The 22,877-nt window shown below is 40.8% G+C and overlaps 1 protein-coding gene across 4 annotated transcripts in view; it reads right to left on the reverse strand.

Moving 5' to 3' along the window:
- The window catches only part of GUCY2C (guanylate cyclase 2C), a 131,473-nt gene that overhangs the window by 14,240 nt on the left and 94,356 nt on the right, over nt 1-22,877 (reverse strand). For all 4 annotated transcript variants that reach the window (XM_059404764.1, XM_059404763.1, XM_059404765.1 and 1 more), the window contains 10 exons: nt 20,786-20,867; nt 17,813-17,918; nt 14,765-14,827; nt 14,144-14,215; nt 13,552-13,656; nt 8,542-8,628; nt 7,305-7,437; nt 4,767-4,904; nt 3,913-4,001; nt 2,224-2,315 (listed from right to left, as the gene is read on the reverse strand). In XM_059404764.1, coding sequence (XP_059260747.1) covers nt 2,224-2,315; nt 3,913-4,001; nt 4,767-4,904; nt 7,305-7,437; nt 8,542-8,628; nt 13,552-13,656; nt 14,144-14,215; nt 14,765-14,827; nt 17,813-17,918; nt 20,786-20,867 — 967 coding nt within the window. The remainder of the gene's footprint in view (nt 1-2,223; nt 2,316-3,912; nt 4,002-4,766; nt 4,905-7,304; nt 7,438-8,541; nt 8,629-13,551; nt 13,657-14,143; nt 14,216-14,764; nt 14,828-17,812; nt 17,919-20,785; nt 20,868-22,877) is intronic.

Raw genomic sequence — 22,877 nt, forward strand, 5'->3', positions numbered from 1 at the left:
TTCTCTCCCTCTCTCTCCTTCTGCTGTTCTTCCTGCTTATGCGCTCTCTCCCTCTCTTTCTCTCTCCTTCTGTCAAGTAAGTAAATAAAATATTTAGAAACAACAACAACTCTGAGCCTTCTATTACCTCCTTAGAACAGAGAGCTGGGCTCCCATAGCAAAAAACCCAACTTGAATGATTTGTTAGGCCAAGGAGACTTAGACCAGATGCTAGCTTTTGGCAACGCCAGGCAGGTCTTGGCGCAGGGCTTGTCGGGATGTACACTGAGTGCCCGCAGGGTTGTTCAGGATCGAGATAATGTTTATAACATAAATGGTGCCATTGAATGGGCTGAATAAACCCTACCACTTACTATTACAGCAACAATTCTAAGTTACTACTTCCAAGCTCAAGGAGAAGATGGCCTCCGTCATAATCCCCTGGGTGGGGAGGGGTGTTTGTTAAAAATTCGATAGGTTTCTGAGTCCTACCACAGACCTAAATGACTGGAAACCACTAAGCTTGGGATTGTGAAATGGTGTTTTTTAACAAGTTCCCCAGGGGTCCTTCCTTGAGGCTGGTATAGCATCTAGTCTGGTAAGGGAGCAGGTGTAAAGGATGAAGATAGATTACCATCCTTCGTGATGAATTGATTCAATTAAAACAGTTTTCTCAACCTTGACTGCATATTTTAATCACTGGAGAAGCTATTAATCCTCCCGATGCCAGCCTGCTCCCTAGAGCAATGACATCAGACTCTCTGGGGCAGGACTCTGGCACTGGTTTTTTTAACCCCCACCCCACCCCACCCCAGGCCATCTCGGGGTGCAGCCAACTTTGAGAACCACCCTATTCAAGGCCAAGTACTGGGGGCCCAGTTTATCTTCGTGAGTTTACATTTCATCTGTCACACATACAGTCTCATTTGATCTCAGTAAAAGGTCTGCGAAAGAATGAAAAATGGGCAAGAATTACATCGTTTATTACTTTCTGCTCCTTTCACACAAATGAAAGATTAGATGTACCAATCAATGACCACCCTTCCATGATTTCACTCGACCTCATCTCAGATTTGGGCTTTTCGGCTCATTAAGTATCTGAATCTTTGACTTAATGACAACTATGGAGAATTAGAGCTGGAAGGAATTGCTAAAATCGTCCTATTCAAATACGGTTTTACTAATAAGAAAACTGACATCCAGTTAGGGTAAGCATTTTGCTCAATGTCCCACAGTAAGCTACTATTAGATCCTAGTCTAGAAATCAGAACTAATGTTACTTCACGGTTATTTTTCTCACTCTGCACTGTATATAACTGAAACATGGAAAATCTAGAATTGAACTTTACTGGGTAATTGTGTGCTTTTTTGTTTTTGTTTTTGTTTTGGATCCTGAATTATAATCTGATTCAGGGCATAAGTCTTAAGTATCAAAGGTCAAAGTTGCTGATTTTAACATCTTAAGAAACTTCTTGAGCTTAAGAATTATTCAATGGCTTTGCAGATTCATAGGACTCATGCCGGTCTTCTAAATACCAATTACCTGAAGAAGGGTCAGGGAACTTATTTACATTTAAAGATTTTACTTATTTATGAGAGAGAGCATGAGCACACGAGTAGGGGGGGAGGCAAAGGGAGAAGCAGACACATTTCTGAGCACAGAGCCAGACACGTTGTGGGGAGGGGAGGGCTTTATCCCAGGACCCTGGGATAAAGACCTGAGCCAAAGGCAGATGCCTAACCAACTGAGCCACCCAGGTGCCCCAGGGAACTATATTTTTAACAGACATATTTATGATCAGTCAGAATTTATTTTTTAATCAGGCAAGAGCTGCTCTCGAGTATTTAACTTTTCAAGTGATTATTCCATGAGAAAATGGTTTGTCCCCATCTCCTTGTATTTTTTTTTTTTTTAAAGATTTTGTTATTTATTTCACAGAGAGAGAGAGAGAGCAAAAGAGGGAACACAAGCAGGGGGAGTGAAAGAGGGGGAAGCAGGCTCCCTGCAGAGCAGGGAGCACAATGTGGGACTCAATCCCAGGACTCTGGGATCATGACCTGAGCCGAAGGCAGACACTTAATGACTGAGCCACTCAGGTGCCATCCTTGTAATTTTTTTGAGACCGGTGTTGTGGCCTGAGACTTTTCATTAGAACAGGCATTCCAATCTAAGGTGCCACTGAATGCCAACTCTTATTAGAAAAATCTGAAATTAGTAAGGAAATTTGAAAGTTTCGATAATACCCAAATATCTTGGCCAGTGTAGACTCAATTTTCTTGAAATCTGGTCTCTTCTCTGGATCTTCCTCCCAGCAGTTTTTTACGAGTAGATAGACCTGAAAGAAAGAAGGGGTGGTCTGGCTTAGGGGGCAGCATCCAATCCTACTGCCTTCCCTCCATGGGAGTAGTTGACGCAGGGAATATTTGCAAAATAATTCAGCTCTGACAATGAGGATGAGATTTCTGAGTTCCCCTGAGTCTGTCTCTGCCCGGCCTGCCCCCCACCCCGCCCCACCTTGCCTCACTGTTCTAATAGAACGAATGGAAGGAGGCATTTCCCCCCTGAAAGGACATGTGACAAAAACTACAGATCTCTCAGTAAGAACTACAAAATGGCTGTTTTCCCACTAGAGTGGTCTAGTTCAGGTGTTAAACATACACACATCCTAAATTAATGAAAAATGTGATTTGGACCAGGCTAGATTATTGGGAGAGACAAAATGCTTTACATTTGCAAGGTTTCTGTTGCCAAGGACAATAAATTGTTGGGGTTAGTGGGTACGTGGCAGTGATTCTTATAGGAGGCTCTTCCACAAGGGTTTATATGGGGAATCATGTAGGAAGGTTTCCAGTTTCTTATGCCCAGACCCTGCCTCAGAAGATTCTGATTTCCAGTAGTTCTTCTGTGTCTGAGTCAACCACGGTCCGGAATCAGATGACCCTCTTTCTGACCTACCAGCAGGGTCAATAGTAACCTAACAATACCTCATTATGTCTGTGTCATTCACTTCACTCTGTCTCATCATGTGTCACTTTATCATCTCACGTCAACACAAGAAGGATGAGTACGGTATAAAAGAATATTTTTGAGAGAGAGAGACCATAGTCACATACCTTCTGTTTCACTATATTGTTACAATTGTTCTATCATTATTGTTGTTGATCTCTTACTCTGCTTGATTTATAAACTAAACTTTACCATAGGTATGTATTTGTAGGGGAAAAAAAGAACAGTATTTATAGGACTCAGTGTTATCCGTGGCTTCAGGCATCCACTGGGGGTCTTGGAATGTATCCTGTTTCTAGATGCTAACATATCCATTTGTAAATCAGTAGGTAGGATTTACAAGCCTAATAAGGGTGTCACACGGATATCTTGATCTTTTAGGTCCTAAAAATTGAGAATGTGATACGGGTTTCAGGAGCCAGCTCTTTCTTGAGTTGGGAGAGGTGAGAAAGGACGGGGAGTGTGGCAGGCTGATAATGGTACCCAAAGGGAATGTCCCAGATCTGGCCTCTGGAGCCTGTGAATATCACCTTATTTGGAACAAGGATTTTTGAAGATGTGATGAAGTAATGGGCCTTGAGATGGGAACCTTACTGTGGAGTATCTTGGGAGGTACCTGCAATCCCATGAATCCTTGTCCACGGGGGAAGTGGAGGGAGATGAGACCAAAGAAGAGATAAGATTGTAACCATGGAGGCAGAGATTGGAGTGTTGGGGCCACAGACCAAGGAATGTCAGTAGCCCCCAGAAGCTCCTGAAAGAAGAAAGGAATGGAATCTCCTCCAGAGCTTCTGGAGGAAGTATGACCCATTTCAGACCTCCGGCCTCCAGAACTATTAGGCAATAAATCTCAGTTGTTTTAACCCACCGAGTTGCTGGCAATTTGTTAGAGCAGCCCAGAAACTCGTGTAGGGGGAGGCACTCACTTCCAGTTCTTTTTCCTCTGCCGTTTCTAGGAACAGATCTGGGCGGAAGGGCTTTACTCCGTAGGCATTCTCCACTCTGAAAATCTTCTCTGATGGGATGAGAATAATTGAAATTACAAGAAAGAATGCAGCGTGAAACACAGTAGCAGCAGCCAGACTGAGTTGGTCCCCGCCCCGCCCCACAGCCATGGGTGCCCAGGGTGAAGGTCACAGAGCCAAGGCCAGCATTCCAAAGGATGACTGCGCCACCAGGTAAAGGGGTCCGATGCCCACTTAAACCTGGGAGGTTAGCTTAAGTTAAGGTTACTAAGCCTTTAAAATGTAACTCAGATACCACCTTTAGCAGTTTCCCCTGAGACCCTAGCCCTCCCTCCCTCCATCCCTTAGACACCCACCCTCCAGAGAGTCAAGACCCGGGACGTAAGTGCTCAGTGAGTAAGCAAGGACTGGATGAAAGCGAGGAAGCATTTGCCCCCGCGCTGAAAGGACGTGTACAAAAACTATAGATCTCCTCTCAGTAGGAACTGCAACACTTATGTCCCACTAGAGTGATCTAGTTCAGGTGTTAAACAGACACATGTCTTTTGTTAGACTCAGAAGGGAAGGGGGCGGGGACTATAAAGAGCGTCTTTAACTGACAATAATAATACTGCCAGTGACAACACCTGGCATGTTACACTCTTCCGAGCGCTCTAACATTCACACTGTCGACCCCTCCGAGGCCCTGTGCTACGTGCAGGGCAGATATGCCGTCAATTCTGCAGATGAGGGGACTGAGCTGTGGTCACAAAGAGGTGAGGTCAGCCTGGAATGCAGGCTCCCTGAGAGCGCAGATGAATGAGTTCGACTCCTACCGTTCTGGTCCCGGCAGCTCAACGTGTAGAAGGTTTCTCTACGCAGGATGATCTCCTGGGCAATGATCCCGTAGCTGTACACGTCTCCTTTTTGGGAGATGTTGGCTTGGCGGAGGTGCTCCGGGGCTGTCCACAGGTCTGTGCATTCAGCATTGAGATTGCAAAGTCAAGGGAGATGAGTGGCCCATGGGTCTCCAACCCACTTTTGTTCTTTAAGTCTCTGTAACATGTACCCTGAATCCGAGTGGCCTTGAATTTATATGTCCCAAACTTTGGGGGAGTTTATGCTAATGCTGGTGACAGTGGTGGGGCGGGGGGACACACACCCTTGCCTTTTAAGTGGACTATGAAATGTCAGGATTTGGGTGAGGTCACCTAGCAATGTCTTCCACAAAACTTCTGGGATCAAAGTGCCGAAAACCCTCCAGCCTACCTAGAGCAGCTCCTGGGGTACAGGAAGTGCTCGGGAAATATAGGTAGAACGAGAGTGGTAGAATATGAGCAGCTGAGGATTTAATAGCTTTTGGGGCATACATCTATGAAAACCTTCATAAATAAAAAATATATAAATTTATATGTTTTTATTGTAAAATATAAAATGCATTTATATATTTTGTGTCGTAAAAATATTATGTTTAATATATATGAATGCATGTTTAAACACATTTAAATATAGAGCCTATCACTGATCTTTTGCAGATGGGACCTATTGGCAGCCTCTAAATCCACCATTGCTCACAGATGTGTTTTCCTGGATTCCCAAGGTATCCTTTAAAAAATAATTCATGCAATTTGGATGCCTGGGTGGCTCAGTTGGTTAAGTGTTTGCCTTTGGCTCAGGTTATGATCCCAGCGTTTGGGGATCGAGACCCGAGTCAGGCTCCCCGTTCAGCCAAGAGTCTGCTTCTCCCTCTGACCCCCACCCCACTCGTGCTCTCTCTTTTTCTCATTAAAAAAAATAATAATAATGCAAACGATTTTCTCACATTTTGTGCCTGCTACTTCTGAACACTTCCCATGTAGTTCACTTTACACCAGTGAAGCACTTCTGTGTTCCATGCTTGGTTCCTACAGACACTTGGGTTTTGAACCCTATTACATAGCTTATTTAGTAACAATAAGGGCATACCATTAACTTTCCTCCATCCCATGTAAATTTTCTAGGATCACCTAGCTAGCTCCTTCTAAACTTCTTGCGATTCCTGTCTTCAGCGGTTTCAATGAAAAGAACCTATGGACCCATGTTGTGAGGTGCAGCGGCACGCCTGAGCTGAAGCAGGTTTTCCTCATTTGGTTTGCCATCTAAATGTTCACTACCTTTTTGAATTTATGTCTCCTTAATTTAGGTGACTTGTGATTCCTATACGATTGATCCTAATGGTTTGGGGTCATAGGAAAGGCAAGTAGATCTACATGTTAACATTTCAGGTAACCAACAGCACAGACAGGTAGGTATAACTGGCTGGTGTTCAAGAGAAGAGCATCTGACCAGCAATCCATCTGATTTTGTGTTGTGGTGAGTCCCTAATGAAGGAGATTTGTTCCTCCACATGTAGATACTTATGAAGGATTTACTGGAGTGAGTCCAATGTCATGCTCGATGCGACTGAAGAACTAAAAGAATTGTAATTTTTCTTTCACTTATTTGTTTTTTAAAATTAATTTATTTTCATTTATTTATTTTAAGTGGGCTCCATGCCCAATGTGGGGCCCAGTGTGGGGCTTGAACTCCTGACCCTGAGATAAAGAACCGAGCTGAGTTCAAGAGTTGTACGCTTAACCAACTGAGCCGCCCAGGTGCCCCATGATTTTTCTTTTATGAAGGGAAAACTGAAGGATTGCCAAAGAAAATTAGAAACAGAATTTAAGTTTTGGATCTAGGTGGTATTTTAAGGCATTATATATGAGTGCTAGATTTCTGAGGCTGTTTGACCCTGAGTTATAGTAAAAACTGGATAAATATTCAACATGAAAGACCCTATAAACACTGCAAATCACTTTGCTTTGTGTTACTTTTTTTGATGCTTATTACAACCCAGAAAGGGATAGGTAAGAATAATTTTACTAGTAAGAGGGTTTTTCCCCCTTATCATTATAATTTCTTATCATTATCACAGATAAATGAATGAGAGTTTGGAAATAGGTCTTCAGCCTTGAATTCTATCTTCCTGGGCAAATATCTTGGGCTCTTGGAGCTTCAATTCTGTCTCCTACAAAGGAAGAGGTTGATTTCTATGTCTCTTAAGACTCTAACCTTGTCTATTTTTTCACCCAGTTCTGCTTCCACAGCCAGTAATTTCTTGGTGATTTCCTCCCTGATAATCAAGAACCACACAGATGAAGGAAACCCACAGAGAGGGTTTGCTCCACTCAAGAAGGACTTGTTGGAAACAGACAAGGGTGAAGTGTTGGAGGACCAGCCAGCTCTTTCCTCCTGTGGCTCCAGGTCTTTATTTTCTGACCAGCATCAACACCCCTTACATGGACTTGTGAGAATTTTTTTCAGGGAAACTAGTAAAAATGTCATTCATTACAGACCTTTTTTGGGAGGCAAAATGGAATTGCAGCCAAAATCAGTGATCTTCACCACCATTCTACTGTCTACCACACAGTTGGTGGACTTCAGGCGGCCATGGACTTCGGTCTTACTAGAGTGCAGGTATGACATACCCTGTAATTTTTCGGATAACAGGGAGACAGATAGGACACTCTTCAGCTTCTTGATTATTTAAAGAAAGAAGTGACATTCTGAAACCATTTCAGCATGCCGATAGAATCACATGACCAGATTTTAAATTTAGTTCCCTTAATTTTACTTTAAAAATACTAATGCCTTCCTATTTGCCTCAGCATTGCATCTTAAGAGGCCATTGTCTAAAGACTGTGGTTAAATGGTTACATCTAATATGAAACAAAGTGTTGATCCTAATTTTTTTTTTAAGCATTTCTGCTGACCACTTATTCCATCTGTGATCTTGGGTGTATCTCTGGTCTTCTACATCAGTTAAAAAAATATGAATAATACATCCTTGCCTTTCTGAAAGGATGAGCTAGGCTTGTTATGTTTTAAAATATATTTGGTCTCTTTCTATTTTGAGAGAGTCTGTTTCTTTCAGTTATGAAAGGGGAAGTCCTCCCCTCCACCCCACCCTAGGTTTTCCGGCTGCGGTGTTTCCCTCTGGTGGCCAGATGTGTCCTTGCAGAAATTGGTTTTCAGCCTGGATCTCAGGAATGAAAAGTGGCAAAGAGGGTGGGGATTCTATAATGTTTTAAAAAATGGATTCTGATCCTAGATGACTTTAAGGCGATTTAAGACTGTATCGAACAGCTCAATCTTGGGACGGATTTTTCTTCATTCTTGAATGAGGTCCTGGTCACTGCTATCCACTTCCTTTTTCATATCTTATCTGGGAATATTCATGTTCAAAGTCATTACTGCCTTGTGCAAGAGGGTTGCCTGCCCTTAACAGAGTCTTGTAAAAAGTTGAATATTGATTTTGCTTTCTAGGAAGTCTAAGAAAATTAGTGCCCCAAACTCAGAGAAGAAAAAATATGAACATAAAAAGTAGAGCTTGTGTATAGAACATTTACTTGTACTAAGCATCATACGAAGCACATGCATTATTTACAAAATCCTCACAACAACCCTCTGACATAGGTTCTATTTTTATTATCATTTTACAGGTTAAGAAACCAATGCTCAGAGAGGTTGAAAGCCTGCTAGATCTGTTTTCCTTTTTCATTTTCATAAACTTCATGTTTGCAGGTCTCTTACCTTAGCAATATCATACAAGACCGAGATCTTAAACTCCCAATCCATGAATGTACCATCGGGGTAGGAGATGGTGTCATTTAAAACTTCCTGAATGACAGAAAAAGAAAAGAAGTTGTCGCAAGGAGGGATACTGTGGAGAGACGGTTAGAGGTTAATAATGATCTAATCACGGGGACCTGGGGCTCAGAAACAAACTGAAAAAACTCTGTCACCCTGGGTTTCTTAAAATGTATTTCTTTTCTTCCCTATGAAACATCGGGCGGCTCTCACAGCAATGAAATGAGCAGGAGATACCCCGAGTACCCCAAATCCTGGTTCTTCTAAGACCTGCCAGGGATAAAGGAATGAGCAGACACCGCCTGGAACGTGGGTTGTTGGTCCAATTTGCAGGTGGCTGGGCTGCAGGGTCTTGCTCACTGAAATCCCACTAGTGTGTTTTAACCAGGAATTGCTATTCAGGAATCCCTTCCTTAGGCTTATGTTCTATGACCAGTTGCATCCATTAGCTTACAGCCCTAAGTTTTTTTTACGTTTACCAGGTCTCCTGTCAATAAGAGTGAGATCTTGTATTTCGCATGCATTGTTTCACCTAGAATTTTGCACTCACCATTTTAATACGATGATGGTTCTATCAAGATACAGGGTTTTAGCCAAGATATTAATTATTCTTCACAGTAAAACTCGAACAGCCAAACAATAGCTCCATCTGACCTTTAGTTTTAACTCAGACACTGCACCAATAATTTCCAAAGAAGGGGCCAAAGTCATTAATCATTTCAGATAAGGCTGCCTTGGCTGTGGGTTCCAGGCCAGGCTAAGGGAGGGAAATTAGGAGCAGACAGACTCTAAAGTAATTCTTTCCCTTAGCACCTGACATATTTTATATTTTTATTTATGATCTTTTCTTCCTATGAAAATGTAAACTCTGTGATAATCTTTGCTCTGTATCTGCAATATCTAGACCAACGTCTGGCATGAATAGATGGCTCATAACTATGTGTTGCCTAGATGAATCAATTGTTAGCCAACGCGTTGTTGTATATTTATGAGACGGGAAGCATATTGTCTTTATCTAGGGAGAGACTGGTCCATTTGTTTTCTCATAAAAGTAGTTTCGGATGGGATTTGCCATGGATGGAAGCCTAAAGGGATTATGTTAGGGAAGGAACTATAAAATTTGCATCGGCACAGCCTTTGCTATGAGATTCAAGACACAAAGGAGTGACTTCCTGGAGAAGGGTCTGCTGTCTGCTCCCAACATGAGTTAGCAATGCCACAAGGGGGCCTAGGACCGCTCAGGTAATAGTCTTTTCCTACTTTAGGGCAGAGCGCCGAAAAATGCTACCTAAATATTGACTGGGCATTTTAGGGATTAAAAGGCCAAATGAAACCCTTGACTAAGCCCTGTGAATTGGTATTCTAAAATTTCATCTCACAGAAATCAAATGAATCAGTTTTGGTCTAGCCCTCCTATGAATAACATTTCTATAGATGGTCCCTGACTTAAAATGGTTCAACTTACAATTCTTCTACTTCGTAACAGTGGTGTAAAAGTGGTATGTATCCAGTAGAGACCATACTCCAGATTTTGAATCTGGATCATTTCCCCTGGGCTGGCGATTCATGATGCTGGGCAGTGCGCCAGACACTTGATCACGGGGTAAATAACTAATACACTTGCAACCTTTCTCTGCTCATAAAGCCCTCCCGTTTCTCATTTTCAGTACAGTGTTCAGTACATTACATGAGATATTCAACTCTATCATGAACAGGCTTTGTATTCGAAGACTTTGCCCAGCTATAGGCTAATAATGTAAGCATTCTGAACACATTTAAGGTTGGCCAGGCTAAGCTACACTGCTTGGTTGTTTAGATGTATTAAATGCATTTTTGACTTGAGATATTTTCAACTTAGGATGGTTTTATGGGGATGTAACCCATTGTAAATCAAGGAAGCTCTATAATTTTGAAAGACCTGAAGCTGTTATTATTAGGAATGTATATTTATTTTATATCAGCATCAGTTTAAATAATAATTTTCAGCACTGATTAAAATGATCATATGAGTTTTCCATGACCTTTTGATAATGATGAATTATATTAATATTTTTTCTTTCATAGAATTAACCATATCTGACAATATTATGCTTTTTATACACAACTGGCTTAGAGTTACTAGTATTTTATTTATAACTTTTCCACCTAATTTCATAAATGTGGTTAGTCTTTAATCATATTTTACCATCAAGTTTATGTTAGCCTTGTTGAATATTAAATGAATTTAGAAGATGTTCATTTTTCATTTAACATTAGAATAGTATTTATGTGGACAACAAGAATTATTTTTTGAAGTTTTAAAGAATTAAGTTGAATCTGGTATTATCTATAATGGAAATTAGAATTTCTTATATCTTTTTTTTTTTTGGTTAAAGAAAGGTAGACTGTCATGTGCAGCGCCTCATTTGTTTGGCGGTTCTAGCCGGGGAGTGCAGCTATTTGTAAACCCTTGACCGAAGGATGGTCCTCTCCTTTATCGGGGAAGGTTGTTGTCCTCTCTGATGGAGCGTGCAGCTTTGGGAGGGATGTACATGGAATGGTAAGGAAGGAAGGGGACACCTGTCTAGCCAGCCAGATCAGCTGAATCAACCCTGGTGATCAATGGGGTGACAGATGTCACAGCCAGATGGCCCTCACATCCTCTTATAATATTATTGTCCTAAAGTTTTTAGTTTTTGAGTCAAATTTCCATGATTATTTATATTGCTTCTGAAATTTTTCTTTTTTTTAAGATTTCATAATTTAGATAGTCATGAAGTAATTTTTCACAACTGAAAATACCTTTTTTCATAGTTTTATTTTTTATTACCATTTTCACGTATTTTTGTTTAAAAATTTTAATTAGAAGTGGGAGAGGCTTTTATGGGCTTTTTTTCAGTCAAAGTTCTTATTTAAATTCTAATTAGTTAACAAACAGTGTAATATTAGTTTCAGGTATAGAATTTAGTGATTCAACATTTACATATAACACCCAGTGCTCATCAAAACTCCTTAATCTGCATCACCCATTTAACCCATCCCCACCCACCTCCCATCTGGTAACCATCAGTTGATTCTCTACAAAGTCTTATTTTAAAAATAATCTATTTTAAAACTGGATTATTAGGTTTTTGGGTGTTGAGTTTTAGAAGTTCTTTATAGATTTTGGATACTAGCCCTTTATCAGAGATGTCATTTGTAAATATCTTCTCCCATTCCATAGGTTGCCTTTAGTTTTGCTGCTTGTTTCCTTCACTGTGCAGAAGCTTTTTATTTTGATGAAGTCCCAATAGTTTATTTTTGCTTTTGATTCCCTTGCCTCAGGAGACGTGTCTATTAAGAAGTTGTTGGGGTCGGGGGGCACCTGGGTGGCTCAGAGGGTTAAGCCTCTGCCTTCGGCTCAGGTCATGATCTCAGGGTCCTGGGATCGAGTCCCACATCGGGCTCTCTGCTCAGCGGGGAGCCTGCTTCCTCTTCTCTCTCTCTCTCTGCCTGCCTGCCTCTCTACCTGCTTGTGATCTCTGTCTGTCAAATAAATAAATAAATAAAATCTTTAAAAAAAAAAAAAAAAAAAGAAGTTGTTGGGGCCAATGTCAAAGCTTTTATGTTTTATATTTAAAAAACCTCATGAAAGTAATTTAAAATTCTTTTTAATAATAATTAAACTTTGTAAGTTTCCTTTCCTTAGGCCATAGTTATTCTTCTAAATTTTGCATTGAATAGATTATTTTTTAAAGAGAAAATAGCACTTAGGGCTATTATTTTTTTCCTTTAGGGTAGTTTTGAGTTTATGCCACACATTTTGAAAGCTACTCTACTTTTTTTTTAATTGAATCAAAGCTTATTTAAAAAAATTCTAAGTAATTAATTTTAAAAATTTATTATTTAAAAATTATATTGTATTGTGACTATTTGGACCTCTTTGAAGTTGCTGCTGCCCTGATTCTTAGTATTATGGCTTTGTTATAGGGCAGACAATGAAGTTATTTTTAAGACAATTAAGAAATGTCTGAATGTAGCCCAAAGGCAGTGACCACACATCCTTGCTTGCTTGGATCCCATTACAGTTTTTATCTGCTGTTCCAACATAATTGCTATAGTATCCCTTTCCTTCTCAAAGCATTCTGATAAACTATATGGTCACTCTACTCAAAGGTATTTAGAAGGCTGAAAGCTCTTGTAACATACGCCTAGAAGGTGCTCAAGGTGATAGGCGCTCAAGGTGACGTGCAAATATTTCCATGCTCTTTGATCCAATTATCCTGGATTCCTTCCTGCTCCTGCCCATTTCCCCATTCCAGTCCTGTTTCTCCTTGAAACCTGACTTCGTTTCTTGTATGTAAATGGTTCTCATGTATGCTTTCTTGTATGTAAATGGTTCTCATGTATGCCTGCCCTTCTGAACTACCCAGCGATTTGATATTCCTAGCTTGAAGCTTTGTTCTTCCCAAGAACTTGGTTCAGCCCTGTCTTACTTGTTCTTTCTGCTTTGGACTTGCTCAGCCAGAACACCTGACCACATCTGCCAACTGCTGGGCCACCCTTAATCCCTCCCAAAGGAGAGAAAGGTGGGAATTTAGCCTGTAGCAGAACCAGGACTTATGGACAAGTCTCCGGTGCTTATCTGATGCTATCATAATGACTATCCATTTTTCTCTTAATACAAAAGCAAGTTTGTAAGTATAATAAAATGAATTTAGAGGTACTCACTCACTTTCCCACATCTGTTCTCTGGCTTTTCAATCTACACTCCTATTTTTGGCTTGGTTTTTGTGTTTTGTATTTTGGTAAAGATGTAATAAGACTGGTTGAGAGAGTCTAAGTGATCTAATTGGAAAGCATATGGACCTACCACTTTTTCCTAATAATTCTCTGATATTCTTTCACTGGGTAAACAATTTAACATTTCTACTCAATACTGTTTTTCCCATATGGCTGGCCAGTTAGGAAACTGGAAATGATCACGGTTCTTACCCGGAGGGATCCTCTCTCGCAGTATTCGATCACCCCGTAGATCATGGTATCAAGCTTCACTGTGCCATAGAACTTGGTGAGGTTGTAATAGTCAATCTGAAGCAACTAAGATAATGTGTTTAATTATAAAGCAAGTCAGTCAGAGACCAGGGCCACTGTAAGAATTAATACGCTAATAAGACATGCCCGCCATGCTTCAGGTCTTTGGGAAGACATATTGTTCCTGGTATATTGGAATGTCAGCACACTCCTCATGGACACTACGTCTTCCTCAACAGTTTTTCTTTTATCAGCAAGGAGACTGGAAGATGAACCTTTGACAACGCTCTAATAATATCAGGGCCGTTTTCAAGGACATGCTAGTAGATTTCTAGTATGTTTTACACCAGTAGACACCACTCTTCAACTTCTGTTGGCAGAATTTTCAACAAGGAGAAGTAGAGTCTCTCCCATTTCTTGGTCTGAGGGTTGTTTTTTTTTTTTTTTTCCCCTCCATCCCCCATAGCATCTGTATCCACCGGGGACTTGAGTGCTCGGGAAAGATGGAGTGAAGCTATTTCTCACTTAAGAATTTCAAGTAAGGGACACATACCTTGTTCAATTCTATCTTCTGTTTCTCGGTGAAATTGCCATCATTGTGCTTGAAATCCTTTAGAATGACTCGCTGCAAAGATCATTTGAATTAAGGAGATAATGTTGTAGCATGACCACTATGTGCATATTATAATAATTTGCTGTGTGTCTATCTTCCCCGCATACTTCAAGCTCTGGAGAGCAGTGACGCGATTTTATTGATATTCACATCCTGGGTGCCTAGCCCCTGACATAGGCTCAGGTCTGCATGTTTCTTTAAGAACGGTTAAATGAAGAGGGAGGGTCCAGGGAGGAAGGAAGATACAAAACCCCCTTACAGGATTATATCCCCACTGTAGCGGAGCCACGGTGTCATCCTAGGGTGGTTTGGGCAGCTCTCTTTTTCCTTCCTACTCTCTACCCCTCTTAAAAATTCTATTTGTCCTTCAGTTTGTTCAGGACTGTGAGTTTTATAACTGTGAAGCAGAGCCCTGCCCATCCCCGTGAAAAGCTCCAGAATCAACCCGGTGGGTCAACCCGCACCATTACACGGTCAACGTCAGGGACCAGGGCTACAATGAGCAGAAGGCCTGGAACACAGCCTGACTGAGAGTTCAGAGAAGCAGAGGAGACTAGTCACCTTTTTGTCGTATTTGCACTGCCGGAGTCTTTGAATTGTATCTCGTCTCTTGTCATCATCGATCTGGCACAAGAAAAGACTGATTATTATAGAAACTTTCTATCTTGTCCCATCTACTGCAAAGGCAGAGAAAGAGGCTCTGATTGGTGGGTTGTTGGTTCACAGTATGCTGGGCAGGCTCCCAGCAACACTGTGACAATTGCCTTGTGTTTCCCTGTCACTACGCACCTTCCCTCCCCACCAGGGTCTTCCCTCCAGATATCTACCTCTCCTGGCCCGTTCTGCTGGGAATCATAGTCTGTGGCTACAGACAGGTGCTCCCAGAGGAGCCTGTTGAGCCCTTGAGTTTCAAACTCACACCTCAGGGCCCAATTAGCAATGCAAGTGAGGACACTGGGTGGGGTGCCTCAGGGGGCAGCCATCAGCTCTGGGTGTAGCCTTGAGTTGCCAGATCACCTGATTTGTCAAAAGAAGCTGGTAATATGGATTTTCCTATGCCATTTCCCAAATTTTTATATTTGGCAATTAATTTTAAAAGATGTTAAATAGTGAATGAAACAAGATACAGACACACACACACACACACGCACACACACACACACACCACTGCAGGTTAGATATGGCTCTTGGTCTGCCAGACTTCTGGTGTCAAGGCAGAAAAAAAGATTGAGAACTACAGCATCTTTTAATTTGGTTCTCATAGAAACCTGTGATGTATAATGATACTGGTTCAAACTTACCCCGCAGGACCTTTTGAAATGGGAGCAAGATAAACTCTATCAAATTCCAAGCATGATGCCTGGCACAGTGCCGATTCATAAATGTCAGATGTCTTCTCTTCCTCTTCTCATTTTACTAGTGCGCCATATGTGGGTTAAATGACACTAAGTGTCACATACAGGCACGTTAAAATCCGAGCTCGCTGCCTTGTCTCATATTCTTTTTTCTGGGCCCTCGATTAGGTTATTTAAACCATTTGAACCTCAGTACTTTCTCTGAAAGAAATTCTAACTGACACAGGTATTGGGCATCAAACATAACAAAGTTTGTGAATTTTTTTTTTTTTTGCAAATTTAGGTATTTTATCCTCAAATGAGTTATTTTCATCATTGATTTCATCTGTCACTCTTCCCTTTGACCTTTCTCACTTCTCTCCGTGTCTGGCTGCTATGGTTTTCTGTCCCTTTCTGAACTCGTACAGGGATGTAGTCTTTCTCATCCCATTCCTTGGTCTTGTTTCCTTCTCTCTGCCTTCAGCGTGCACCGGGGACTTGAACCACTTCCTGTCTGGTGGTGTGGCATTTCCCCTCTGGCTGACCTTCTTGGGCTTTCTCCCTGTTCCACCTGACTCACAGCACTGGAAAACCTCTCCTGACAGCTCGTCCTAGTCCACATGCTTCCCAGCTTGCCTGAAACAGCGTGACCGTGACTCCCCATGCCCCGAATCACCTCTCAGGTCCTAAGCTTATTGTCCCAAAGACTCTCTTAGGCAGGTGACTGGCTAATCTGATGAATTAGTGCATAAAAGTTCTGTAATGTCTGATGAGGGATGGATGGGTTCTATGTCTAGGAATATCTATATTTGAAGAAAACAGACACACAGTATTTTAGGCTTCACTGAAAAGAACAATTATGAAATGTGGGCTTTGAGGCAGCAGGGGAGGCTCATGAGGAGGGGAGGCACAGCTGGATGTATGCGGAGGTGGGCCACGTGGGAGCCCATCCTGGTCCCATACCAGAGATGGAGGAGCACGCACTTCTTCTAGAGGTCTCCTTCCTGCTTCCGGGGGTACTGCCAGTTCATCACTTAGGTCTAGAAATTCTCCCTCGGGGAGTCCAATAATGTTACGGTCATTTGCACCTTTCTATGAATTACTGCAGGATGGATTTTATCCTGATGCTTGCCTGAGGTAAAGTGGTCTTTGCAAATAGGAGTTTTATGTGTGAGGTTCCCAGCGCCACAAAGGGTCATTCAGAACAGAGCATTATTGGCGACAAGGGAGACCTAGTCCTGGTACAGCATGAGGGGCTCCTAGTTCTTAGAGGATGACCTGTAGAGGACGGATGGAGTGCCAGGAGCTATGCACACACCCTACCCAGGCTGCAGTTTTTCTTTTGCTGATTTTAGGCAGGGAGGCAATTCAAGTCACACTCTCCTGTTGACTTGGCCCTGGGCTGGGGAACCCCGCTATGCCCTTCATGTGGAGGTGCTGGGTCTCCTTCTTCTCTTAGTGTGCTTTGGTATAAAAACTCTGTAAGAATATGGTGAATGGTAGGTTTTAGGATCTTAGACTTCACAGTGAGACACACTAGGTTCAAACTATGACCACATTCTCCAGGTTCTAATCCTGTTACCTCACAGGGCTTGGGGGAAGACAAAACGGGTCTAAGAAGGGTTCAGTAAGTGTCCACTCTTATTATTTGCAGTAATCCTGTTCATCCTGCACTGCTTTCTAACCCCACATCCTTTGGTTTCCTCATCAGCAAAGTCGTGATAAAATGTAACTCGTGAATTCCTTGTGGTAAGCACCGCAGATGGGACCACTGGGCTCCAGCACTGGCTGCCCTGAAGGCAAGTGATTACTCCTGGCTGCTGTTGCATGTCCTGGCCGAGGGAGATGCAGGCAAATGTCAGCAGAGGCCTTTTTCTTCCACGGCCAGCAAGATAAGCCATACATCCTTAGCATGGGCAGAGTCGCAGCCAAGGCTTAGGGGAGCACAAAAGCTCTGTCCGTTTCTACATTGCTTCCATGACAAATGCACACCATATGCATTTCCCTTCTGCATCAGAGGCAAAGAGGAAGTAACACACCAAATCTTGGCCTCCATGAAGGGTTCATTGGATCCACCAGCTGACATTTAGGGCACTGGAGGATCAAAGGGAAGACGGGAAGCTAAGAATCAGAAAATGTCTAAGTCTTAGATTCCTAAGCAATTCCAAGCAAATGATCCCTGCTTGGCCCATTTCTTACTGTGCTACCAGTCTTGTCAAATACCTGGCAAGTTGCACCAGCCCTAGGATTCCTCAACAGGTGAGGTTTGCCTTACCTTCAGGCTAATTTGGTTGGTCTCATTGGTCTCCAGAGGAAAGATGTTTTCAGGAGGAATGTGGGACCATTTTTTCTGACGAAGTTTATATTCTTTTTTATATTTTCTGTGAGAGGAACAGAACCAGTCAATAGGTATTTATTAACATTCATGTCATTTAGCTTCTGGACACTAAGAGAAATTTACAACCCTGATTTTCTCAGGTAGATATGTGGTGAGAGTTGTTAGCCCAATGGTATGACTCCGTGTTCTCCAAACTGGTGAATGCTGACCATTAGGTCAGCTGTAAGGATTTCTGATGATGGTTTATTTTTTTCTTCCTTCCTTCCTTTCTTTTATTTCTTTTCTTTCCATTTCATTTCATTGTCTCCGTCCTTCACTAAGGCAGCCCTTCACTATTACAAAGAATCAGAACAGATGATATGGAAAAAGTAAGGACAAAACAGACACAATTCAAGACTGGTAAGCTTGAAAAGCAAATATGTTAATTTTTAAGCCACCAGAGAATACACTAAATTCCTAAACAATCCTGTTCTTTTTATGCATTTATGCCTTTAAGAAACAAGTATATAAAGAAAATAAAAAAGCACAGAGAAAAAGTAACATGTATTTAAGCATTCAAAATGTCACTATTTTACGTGTTTCCCCAGATAGTACAGATAAAGCAGAATTCTTGGGTTATAAGAAACACTTACAACTTTGCAGATATGGTCAAACTGTTTCCCAAAAAGTGGTTATACCACTTCCAGCCTTCCAACATGAGAATTCCCATTTCTTCCAGATTCTTAACATTTGGTATTATCAAACTTCTTTTTTTTTTTTTTTTACCATTATGATGTATGTGAGATGGTGTTTATTGTTTTGTGTTTCATTTTTTTTTATTATAGAGAGATTCAATATATTTTCAAATACTTTCAAGCTATTTTATAGAATAGTTATATAAATTCATTCAAAATTTTGCCCATATGTCATAATTTCATGAGTTCCCTATATATTCTACAAAACAGATCTTTAGTCCTTTAGAGTTGCAAGTATTTTCTTCTTGTTTATTGCTCATTTTAACTTTATTGTATAGAACATTTAGTTTTTATTGTGGCTACATTTATTTTGTTTCTTTTATGACTTTTCTTTTTTATCTTAACTGAGAAATATTTTCCCACTTGAGATCATAAAGTCTTTTTCTATTAATGTCCTCTTAGTTTTGAAGTTTGAATTTCACCTTTAAGTCTTTATTCCATTTATAATCCATATGGAGTGAATTCTATATTTGTGTGTGGTTTCAGGTAGGGTTTTAATTTCATTTTTTCCATGTTGCAAGCTTACTATACAAACATCATTTCCCAATTGACTTGTAATGTCACCCCTAGCATATTCCAAATTCTCTTGCTTGCTATGTCTGCTTCTGGAATCTGAATTGGCCTCTTTGTCTTTGAGTTTATCTTTGCTTGTTTGCTTATCGTTATTTCACAAACTTCTACCTACGCACCTTCTTAGGTCATTCATGATGCCCTTCTTAATGGATTCTAAGCAGAAATGACTATTTTCTTCCTATGCTTCCATCTAACTCTGAGTATTCCTCTATTAATCACATATAAAGCAGCATATCATTGACCAATGATTATGATCCTGGAGCCAAGAAAGCTTTTGGCCTTAAAGGCTCTCATCTCTTCATTCCAAGAGAATCTACATTCCAAGAGCCATGTGTCATTCATTTGAAACAGAGGTTGCCATAAATCATTCACTACTTTCCATATATAAGCAGTTGTCATGGAAAACTCTAAGGATAACATGTATCTACCAGATCTCCTTGTGGACACACCATTGGGAAGACCTGTCTCTGCCTGTTTCCATCTGTTACTGTCTCTCACCTTTGATTTCCCCTCTACCTTAACCTGACACTCATTTGGACTTGGTTTCTGAAGGAAAACAGCTGCCTCTCTGACTTTGCTCTTGACTGGCTTTATTCTCCTCAAATTTTGGTTTCTGGTTATCTTCAACTAAATGGTCATCATACACAGTATATGTGTATTTACAGCTCAAATTTGGGGTAAGCAGTTACAGCAGTCAAGTTCTGCCTTCAGACTGAACAGAACAATTGACTTCCTTTCTTGGAGAAACCATTACCTGACATATAATAGACTGGACTCTCTCATGAGACAGTACAGTGCTATACAGATCAAAGTGTGTGACACGAAGAGAAAAATTATTGTCCGGTTCAGTTAGGAAATGGAGGTGATCCTGACAATATAATGGTATGGAAAGTTTTATGTATTTAACATACACAGATTAGTGTAGTGTGGCATTCACCCATTCATTTATATGTTCAACAAATATTTCTGAGTATACACTGTGCCTCTAACACTGTGCCGGGCATTTCCTCTGTCCAAATTGAGTAGAACAACCATGAAATTGAGGGTCAGAAGGCTTGAGTGCTAGTTTCGGTCCTACAGCTACCTGGTGATGTGACACCAGACAAGCCATTGGGTTTTTCTGGGTCTCTTTCCCCATGCTACAATGGGAGGTTTGAGGCAGGTGATTTCTGGACTTTTCCAGCCTGAACACTATATAATATAGAGATTTAAATTTCCCACAAAATACCAATAAGACAGCAAAAGAGCTATTTTCACATATAGGATGCCTATTGTATGGTGGTCACTATCCACAGCTTATTTCAAGTTCTCACAACAGTTCGGATGAGGATAGTAACGTGTAATAATACACTAAAACCCCACAACTAGTAAGTCACAGAACTGAGACAGATATGAGTTCAGGAGTCTCAAACTGATCCATTCAATACTATTCTGCCCTTGGTGTAGTCTTTGATGCAGAATGTCTTCATGATCTTAGATCTGTCTAGACACCTTCTTATGAATATACATTATCCTTGAATGACATCAGAATTACCCATCTCCCCGCCCTCCCCCACCCCAACCCACTCTGTGGACACAGCAAGACAAAGCAGGTGGTGGGTACCTCAGCACCAGAAGAGCAATGAGCAGGAGCAGAACCACAGCTCCTGTGAGAGTGAAGACTGCAATCAACAGGACTTGAGGGCCTGTGGCAGAAAAGACAGTGAAAAATGCATTAGTAAGGAAACACATTGAAAGGAATAAGGAAACACATAAGGAAACACTTGAAAAACATTTCAAAGATTCTAGATGTATAATCTAATTTGAAGAAGGGAGAAGGAGAGAACTTTGAAAAAAAAAACCCTCATCTTTTATGAATCTCTTAATTGGTAATATAGGTCCTGTATCTGTGGTCTCTGAGGAAAACTACCTGGATTATGCTAGGGGAAGTGGTTTAATGTCGGCGGTCCTTAGAGTCTGTACCCTGTGTCTCTTATGGGAATCACCAAAGGTTACAAGAACATGATATAGTTTCCAGTATGTAAATAGTTTTGGGGGAAACCCACCTGATGTCCTTGAAACCAATATACCTAAGAAGAATTCACAGAGGAAGAAAGAGTCAACTATTTTTTTTAAAAGATTTTATATATTTATTTGAGAGAGAGGGAGAGAGAGAGAAAGAAAGAGGAAGAGAGAGACTCCGCAAGCGGTGGGAGGGAGAAAGACAAGCAGACTCCACTTGCTGAGCGTGGAGACTGATGCAGGGCTTGATCTCACAATCCTGAATCATGACCTGAGCCGAAATCAAGAGTCGGACACTTAACTGACTGAGTCACCCGAGGCCCCAGAGTCAACTATTTTTTTTAATACCAAGCACAATCAGAGGAAAAGACAATCATTGTGGAGTATTAAAAGTCAGTGTTGCCTGCTGGTTCTTCCCAAGGGCTCCTGGGTCATTGACAGAAGTCAATGAAGGATGTAAGTGATTTAATTTATTGGAGCACACGTATGCAGGTGGAGTTGTAAAGATGAAGGAATTTAAGAGACTGACAGAAAGGCAAGTGGAATTCAGGAAAATGGGGATCCAACCCAAGGAAGCATTGAAGCAGAAACTGAAAACGCAGAGGAACAGGCCTAAACTGAGAAGGACAACAAGAGTAAAACTGTACAAGAAAGTCATGGTTCATATATGCTACAATGGACTCTGGTTAGAATAGGAAGTTAGTGAGTCCAAGAAGGAAAAATGGAATGGACTCTAAGCAATAGAGGCTTATTTCGCTTTATATAAATAATAATGATGAAAATGTTACTAATTTTCAACTTACAGAATCAACTTATAGGTAAATGACAGAGAGTTTATATGGCTACCAAATAAATATTATCAGCTATGACAAATTAAAAATACAGGAGAATCTGGGAGGTAGGAAGGAGGTAGTAGGAAGGATAGAGATAGTAATATCTTCCTCTTACCAAGCTGGGAAGCAAGAAGCTTTTATTTTATTTTATTTTTTTAAGATTTTGTTTATTTATGCGAGGGAGAACAAGTGGAGGGAGAAGGAGAGGGAGAGGAACAAGCAGATTCCCCATTGAGCAGGGAGCCCAACATGGGGCTTGGTCCCAGGGCCCTGGGATCATAACCTGAGCTGAAGGCAGATGCTTAACTGACTGAGCCACCCAGGAGCTCCATGAAGTTTTTTATATAGTTTGGTAGAACAATACTAGAAGCTTATGCATATTAACTAAAATTACAAAGGTACCCAATAAATGTACTGACAAATATAACTATATTGAGAAAAGGTTAGAAAAGAAGTAGGGCTGGTGAAGATGAACTAAATCTTTCATCAATACAAGAAATAAACAGATAAGATCCAAAGCTTATGAATAATGAATATATGCATATTATTTATAAATATGCAATTATGAATATATGCATACTATTATACATATAAATTATGAATATTTGAATATTATTTGGAAATATGCAATAAACTAAAGGCAGAAGTGACTCAGAGACCAGATCTGACAAAGGAGGGACCAGGCACACTCACATTCCATTATGAACATTTTTACTATTGAATTTTAACAGCATGTGCATGAATATTTTTCACTAAAAATGTCTCCATGCTTTCTATAAGGGGTGACTTGGAAGGATTTATGCTTTGCTAACTAACATACCCCTTGGCCTCTGCTTCTTATCTTGTTTTCTGCTAAGAGGA

The sequence above is a fragment of the Mustela nigripes genome, chromosome 6 (assembly GCF_022355385.1).
Source record: "Mustela nigripes isolate SB6536 chromosome 6, MUSNIG.SB6536, whole genome shotgun sequence".
In the NCBI taxonomy this organism is placed as follows: Eukaryota; Metazoa; Chordata; class Mammalia; order Carnivora; family Mustelidae; genus Mustela; species Mustela nigripes.